The sequence below is a fragment of the Cibotium barometz genome, chromosome 2 (assembly GCF_041138505.1).
Source record: "Cibotium barometz isolate CiBa-2024 chromosome 2, ASM4113850v1, whole genome shotgun sequence".
Lineage (NCBI taxonomy): Eukaryota > Viridiplantae > Streptophyta > Polypodiopsida > Cyatheales > Cibotiaceae > Cibotium > Cibotium barometz.
Genome location: NC_141047.1, coordinates 64158594 through 64166238, shown reverse-complemented (window position 1 = coordinate 64166238; position 7645 = coordinate 64158594). Strand labels below are relative to the sequence as shown.

Below are 7645 nucleotides of genomic sequence, written 5' to 3'. Positions count from 1 at the left end.
CATCTTATTGTGCTAAAAACACAATTGATAAGTTCTTTGAATAGAAGTAAATTTGTAGATCCTAGCTCTCAAGGTGGGTGATGAAAACTACTGAAAAACGAACATTGCTATGCACCAAAAAATTCCATAAAAATTTTCTTTGAATTTGATTTTTCAAAAAGAGCAAGGGGAGATACTTATGTGACAGTTTTCCACCTCCCAAAGAAAAATAAAAGAAGTGCAAAGAAGAAAAAGAAAGAAGATAATTCGTATGGCCTTATTGGATGCAAGAGATGGAAAGAGAAGAGAAATGCACTAGAGGGAGGACTCTTGGAAGTGGGAAAGGGAAGGGTGTTTGAAATTGTGCATCTCTATGTATTTGGAGTGTGCCCATGTGTTGGGTATTTATACTTTTTATCCCTTTAAGTTAGTCTTGAGAGGCTATTGGCCAGATCTTCCTACAATCGACCAACCTTCTTGCATTACTATAAAAGGGGCCTCACAAATTCACTTCATGTAGTCCAATCCAAGCACAATGCAATCGATTCACTATAAAAGGGGCCTCATAGATTCACTTCATGTAGTCCAATTCAAGCACAATGTAACCTCTCTCTAGACTATGCAATATTGTGGGAAAGGGAAGGGTGTTTGAAATTGTGCATCTCTATGTATTTGGAGTGTGCCCATGTGTTGGGTATTTATACTTTTTATCCCTTTAAGTTAGTCTTGAGAGGCTATTGGCCAGATCTTCCTACAATCGACCAACCTTCTTGTAATACTATAAAAGGGGCCTCACAAATTCACTTCATGTAGTCCAATCCAAGCACAATACAATAGATTCACTATAAAAGGGGCCTCATAGATTCACTTCATGTAGTCCAATTCAAGCACAAAATGTAACACCTCTCTAGACTATGCAATATTTAGTAACCTAAACAAAATCATAAGTAGAGGTTTTAAATGAAATTAGATCCTTGAGAAATTACAAGATTAGGAGAATCGTGATTCGAAGGCCCATTCAGTGATTGTGCAGAACCATTACAAAGGAGGTCTCACCGGCTGTGCAAACTCTTACCAGTGCTCATCAAGTATGGTCCAAGTTGGAGGATCCCTTTGCTTGAGATTTATCGATATGTGGGTAGTTACATTGCAAGGGCAACTCTATGATTTGTTTTATCTTACTGGTAGTTCTGTGGAGTTGTTTCTCATGAAGGTCAAAGTTATCCATGACCACTTCCTAGCAATGGGTGACACTTTGTCATCTATTCAGTTGGCTACCATTATCCTCACGCTTCCCCCGGAGTATGATGTGGTTTCTTGAGCTTTGACGTGTCAAGTCACAACCACTCAATTGGATTTTGATGACCTTCGCTCCCTACTCTTTTGGAGAAAGAGTCCATCCTTGTTTCTTAAGGTAAGATCAAGGTGTCTCTTAACAGTTCAGATCAGGCACTTACTTTAGTTCAAAAGAAAGGTCAGAGTCATTGCTTCTCATGTGGAAAGAGAGTGCAATTATTTTGTGAGCTTTTCATTTCGAGCTTTTTATGCAATTTTCAACAAAATTTCATACTTTTTTTAAAATGTGATGCTTAGTATAGAAAGGTCAAGTTTATAGTACTCATTTTTGGGCACATAATTGTTACTCATCATTTTTCATTATAATCATAAATTTTTCACCATGATGTAGCTGGATACACAAAATCAATGTCAATAAGTCAACATGTTCCTAAATTTATAGCAAATAGAACACATCCAAGATGTTCAAAAAAGAGCTATTGGGCTTTGCTGCAAAAGTAGTCATAAAAAAACACAACATCAAAAGCCATCACCTACATAATCCATAGGAAATAGAGACTCATAAAGATAAGTCCAACCTCTCTAGAGAGCTACTCCAAAGGTGGACCACACACCACCTTCATCAACCACTCAGTGTATGTATAGGAGTCCAACTATAAGCAATGAGCAATGCCAAAACAACTCCGCACTAGCTGAACAAAGGCCTCCACAACCTGCAAAAATATCAAGTACCAAATTTGACTTCATCATGAATGTGGCGATAAGCAACCACCTGCACCATAACCTCAAGAATAAAAATATCCACATATCTTCATGTACTCTTCTATATTCTCTCACAAATTCTTAACAAAGAAAGTTGTTTCACATACCTAAAAAAATCACACGAGCCTTCAGCACCTCCCCGACCAGATACTCCATCCACCACCGTACAGTCTACTCTCCACCTTTCATAGTCTCCTAAAGAAAACTCCGCATCCACAAGGAGCATATAATGAGGCACCTTCTCTTCTGCCTCTCTATCATAGCAAGGGATAGGCACATCGGCATAGTAGAACAAGCCTACAGTGAAGTCAATTACCTATGCACCACCAAAACAATCATAGTTCAAGATGATGGTCTTTAATGAAGACACCATCAAACATTAAAAAATAACTAAACATAAACAAACCTCCTTGCCAGTGTCGAGATGCATATATTCTCCGTTGCACATGAAAGTCTATGTATGATGGAGTTTAAACCCACCTCTTCTTGCACACCTCAAAATCTTTCCAAAATGTTGGACAAGGCATCCTTGGTCTAAAAGAAACTCGTGCCAAGTCTACGACTCCCTTCACACGAGTCGTGTAGAGAAAACATTCCAGTCAAGAACCTCTCTCTCAATGCCCTCTATAATATTTGGTGCAAAAGAGAGAACAAAGTAAATATTTTATCCACAAATAAAGAGAAATCACATAAGAGAGTATTACGCTTGCTTGTGTAGTCACATGATTTACGCTCTATCAATGGCCGGAGATATCTAGAAACTAGTAGCGAGGCGGGAAAATTGGCAAAGACAAGCTAAGCAACCCCTATAAATCGTACACCATCATACGTATACATGTCATTCTTTTGAGATTCCATGAATTCTCGAATACTACACATAGTAATTTACTATAAATCATCACAAACAATAACCATTTAAAATAGAACACAATGCTCAAATACATATATGCAAACCTTTTGCAAGCAAGTCATCAATAACCTCCACATCCACAAGTAATGCATCGACCGTAGTGATATATTGAAAACCTAAATTAGGTCATAAAAGTAAATAAGTAAAATATTGACTACATGCAAGCCCTTATGTCCCAAAAATATATTGAAACCCTAAATAAGGTTGTAAGTAAATAAGTATACTATTGACTACATGCAAGCCCTTATGTCTCTCAAAAATATATTCAAGTAAAGATATTGGAACTATACCTCTTTGCCATGTAGATGGTCATCTCTCAGATGGCACTATATTCATGGATGACTCTCCTACAAAGGAAGACAACATGTTCCTTCCTGGGTGTTTTGCACTCATTGATGGCGTTGAATCACTATCATGTGCCTCTCCCTTGGACAACATCCCTCCTCTCTTGTTCTTTGTCATTGTCTCCTCTTTTATAGCATCCACCTCTTGAGAGGAGAGAGCTGTGAATGTGAGATTTTCATCTCCTCTCTTACTTTTCTTCTCCTTCTCCTTCCCCTTCCTTGCACTCCCCCTCTCCTTTACATTTCTCTTCTTTGGCGTGGGGATTTCTCCCTCCCATTCGTAGAACAAACTTCCTCAAGATACCCTTAGAAATGGACGTAAATGACACAAAACATATAATTTTACACATTCACAATGATATACATATCGAAAAGACATATTTGCTAAACAGTACTCACTTGCATATGTGTCATTTTCTACTTTAGGAATCACTCCTATTGGATACTCTATCCACCATGGACACTCCAAACACTCCCATTGAGTGATTCCCCTCTCTTGTATAGTGGGAGATAACATTGTGTTCTCATCCCAACAATCCATCCACCCTCTCATGATAGGAGGCATGACCCAAATTTATTTATTAGCCATACATTCAGAAAGCCATCTACAAAAGTTTAGATATGCCATATTTGTTTGTTAGTCATACATTCACAAAGACATATACCAATATTCACTTTCAAAGAAATTAAAAGAACGGCATGTACTTATAAAACTAGCCTATTTCTTGAGTGCACTAGCTCGAGTATCTTCTTAGCATCCGTGCTTTTAATTTCGCCTAGAATGTGACAATATGCCTGTAACACATGCTGTCTTCGTTGCACTTTAAACAAGGTTTCAAAATATTTGGGTAGTGTGGGCCCATCTACCTCTAGCACAGGAATAATACGACATGCCTTACCATACCTGTGAATCCAATATGCCGCTCTCCTCATGTAGCTCTTGAACTTTTGGTAATCAAAAAAGTGTGCTGCATTTGGGTCACAGGCTCATGGCAAGCAATATTTCCCTCTTGCTATCAAACACTCATAACACAAACAACACTTAAGGATAAGCACACATAAATAAAATGTGGTTATATACATAATCAAATGAATTTTAGAAACTTCTAGAGAATTGAAGAGCCATACATGTCAAAGGCACCACAACGAATCCATCTGGGATTATTATGGTGCCACTTATGTGGCTGAATGCTTGCATGGGGTACAATGCATGGACCGCAAGGCCAAGCCATCACATAGATTATTTTATTGCACTCCTTGCCACTTCTAGTGGCTATAAACTTGCATGCACAACTATTATAACATACAATGCATAAGCCATTATCAAACCATATAATGTATACAAGAACCATACACACCATTCTACTTGGATTATACATTCAATGAACCCCGTGTTCATTCTTAAGACCACAACACAATCTTGAAAACAAAAAAAGAACCTAAAGATACTAGTACCTCTCGGTTTGGACCTTCGATGTACAAAGGCAATAGAGCTTGTACGAGTCACGCAAATTGTTGACTTGTCCTCCCACTTAAGGTCATAGAGGGCCGTGAAGAAATCCTCTCCATGTGTTGGATTCACGATACCCAAGTATTTGTACCTCCTGTCCCTTAAGACACTCCTCCTCCTCCTTGGTGGATTCTTCTAATACCATTGAAAACTTCCACTTAAAACATCAGTCCACTAATTTACACTCAACAAAAATTTAATATAGCAAAATCACTTATCTCTTCCTCGCTTGTTCTCTTAGGAGCCATATCAACAATGTATGTTGCATAAGATCAATTTCAAACAAAATCACAAACAATTTCATGATATAACTTTAGACCAACAAGAAGCACCATCCTAAACTTGAAATCCTACACTTGCCAAACTTACTACCGCACTAGCATTCAAGGAAACCTCTTATATTACCCACACGTCCAATTAAAACCATTTCTCAACCTAACTTCACACACCAAATGCATTCTATCCTCTCTCTCTCTCTCTCTCTCTCTCTCTCTCTCTCTCTATATATATATATATATATATATATATATGTATGTATGTATGTATACCTACCTACCACATTCTCTATCTATCAATCTATGCGCATGTACACTTGATGTTGTTGAAATACTGATCGATGCTATTCAATTAAAGCCAAGTAGGACTAACCATTTGTTGAAATACCTCAACTAAATAAGCTTAATCATTTGTTTGGAATCAACAGAATTGTAAACTTCCTATGTACAAGCCATGGTCCGAATGTACAACCACTATAGCTCTTTGAGCATGCACGCAGGTGGTCCTTGAGATTTCAAAGGGTACTATGAAAGCCCAAAATTGATGGCATTGCAGCTCCTTGCTCACATTTAGCAACCGCAACCAGGACAACATCAGCGACTGTGAGCTCCTTGAGCACCCCCGCGCATGCGGGTGCTCCTTGAGCACCCCCACGCATGCGGGTGCTCCTTGAGCTTTCAAATAGTAGTAGTTATGTTAAACCTGCGCTGTGACATCCTTCTTACATAGTAACATCCTTCTTTAAACTAGCACAACACCTATCACCTAGAGGACAACAAGTGCTTCACAAGCTATGGAGCATGGCATGAAATTAGATGTCGTAAGGATGTAGTCCTATGGAGCATGACATGTAGTTGGATGATGAATAACACCACCAAATCCATCATTTACATTCTTTCTTTGCATCTCCAAATTAAGCACATCCTTAGAAATTTCATTAAGTAATCACGAACTCATCTTTATCCTTATCTTTATCTTTAATTTCTTAAGGTTAAGATGTCACGTAGTGGGAGAATAATTATGACTGCACATGACCCTATCCTTTTAAGCACAACACCACCACCACCACCACCACCACCACCACGTCTGCCCTGAAATCCATCATTTACATTCTTTCTTTGCATCTCCAAATTAAGCACATCCTTAGAAATTTCATTAAGTAATCACGAACTCATCTTTATCCTTATCTTTATCTTTAATTTCTTAAGGTTAAGATGTCACGTAGTGGGAGAATAATTATGACTGCACATGACCCTATCCTTTTAAGCACAACACGCCGACCATCTGACTCCCTCCTATCATGGACTAGTGAGTAACAGCCCTTGAGGGAGACCCATCCTCTCTCTCTCTCTCTCTCCTATTCTTACAAATAGAAGGGTATCTCTCTCTCCCTTCTATTTTTGCAAATAGAAGGGTCTCTCTCTCTCTCTCTCTCTCTCTCTCACACACACACACACACACACACACACACACACACACACGATGTGTATGGGGTGAGGAAGTTAGTGTTGTTTATGGAGTTTTTCTTCTCCAAGAGTAACATCAATAACTACTTGGAGGGAGATTGGGATGCCCTCTTCTCAACCCTCTATGCCATAGTCTACATGTTGATCGTGGCACGGCAAGTATGCTCAGGGATGCGGCTCTCCTATGGTAGCTATATATGCAAGAGCTCAAGAACTTAATGGGCACCAATGGCTATGTAGTCCTCCTCCCCCACACATGAAGCTCCCAAGGCAAAACATAATTGCCATGTAAATAGCAATCACTAATCCCACCGATACCTATTTGATCATTATTATAATAATTATGCAAGGATTATACATACCTTATCTAGATACCCTAGAGCTACATTGTATCGTCAATGGTTCCAACCATCTTTTATTATGTGGTAGCTCTCCTGATAGCAGCCATAGTTCTCCTACAATAACCATATCAAATCTCCCCCAACAACCACAACTCTCTTGCAACAGCCACATGAGAGCTTTTGGGGACACTAGAGAAGAGGCATAATCTCTCATGAGCTCCTTGAGCACCCGCACATGCGTGGGTGTTCTTTGAGCTTTAAAAAGAGAGTAAAAGAAATCCATAAAAGAAAATCACATGTCCAAATACCTCGGGTATGACCAGACTGTTGCGCGCGGGTAGCCACACAACAGTGCAAGTTGTTGATGGGGTATGGGACTTTTTACCTTCTGAGAGATCCATGACTGCTGCTTGTTGCTTTGAGGTACACGTTGATGCCCGTTGTCTTGTTGTGTTACTATTCCATCAAGCTCATCTGTCTTCTACAAGTGGACCCTTGAGGTGAAATTCGATATTATGCTGATATGCGAAATTTGATTATTGCAAACCCTCAAGTCGCCCAGTAGTAAAAGAAAACCCTAAAGCAAGTATTTTCTAGTTTCAACGTTAACAATATTAAAAGCTAATAGTAATATATTTTTTTAAAAAAATAAATCTTTCAATTAATAAAATCGTGTTGATGATGGATGCCTTTCATTTAAAGCTACATTTATTTGATTGGTTCTGGCCCTGGCCTGAAGGATTTCTTCAAAGCTATAGAGA

At 38.8% G+C, this 7645-nt stretch overlaps 1 protein-coding gene across 6 annotated transcripts; it reads right to left on the bottom strand.

Moving 5' to 3' along the window:
* Positions 1–1600: 1600 nt before the first annotated feature.
* On the bottom strand, positions 1601–7443 carry LOC147641353 (uncharacterized). 6 transcript variants are annotated; one of them, XR_015269255.1, is made up of 5 exons: positions 7193–7443; positions 4747–4936; positions 4196–4304; positions 2145–2353; positions 1601–1988 (listed from the first exon to the last, which is right to left on the bottom strand). XR_015269255.1 is itself a non-coding variant. In XM_086820755.1 (5 exons), the coding sequence occupies exons 3-5, from the start codon at positions 2483–2485 to the stop codon at positions 1964–1966; spliced, it is 276 nt and encodes a 91-aa protein (XP_086676881.1). In that variant the 5' UTR covers positions 2486–2661; positions 4196–4259; positions 4747–6084; the 3' UTR covers positions 1601–1963. The 6 variants fall into 6 exon arrangements, 3 of the variants coding, with proteins under 3 accessions (XP_086676881.1, XP_086676858.1, XP_086676872.1); XR_015269250.1 differs by having other exon boundaries at positions 2145–2661; positions 4196–4259; XM_086820755.1 differs by lacking the exon at positions 7193–7443 and adding an exon at positions 2444–2661 and having other exon boundaries at positions 4196–4259; positions 4747–6084.
* Between the last annotated feature and the right edge of the window lie 202 nt (positions 7444–7645).

Coding starts and splice junctions, on each gene's coding strand:
- LOC147641353 (XM_086820732.1), bottom strand. CDS start 7,285: ATGGATCTCTCAGAAGGTAAAAAGTCCCATACCCCATCAACAACTTGC. Junction 2,354..7,192: donor ACAGTCTGGTCATACCCGAG/GTATTTGGACAT, acceptor GGTGGTGCATAG/GTAATTGACTTCACTGTAGG. Junction 1,989..2,144: donor GGCTCGTGTGATTTTTTTAG/GTATGTGAAACA, acceptor ATATTTTTGCAG/GTTGTGGAGGCCTTTGTTCA.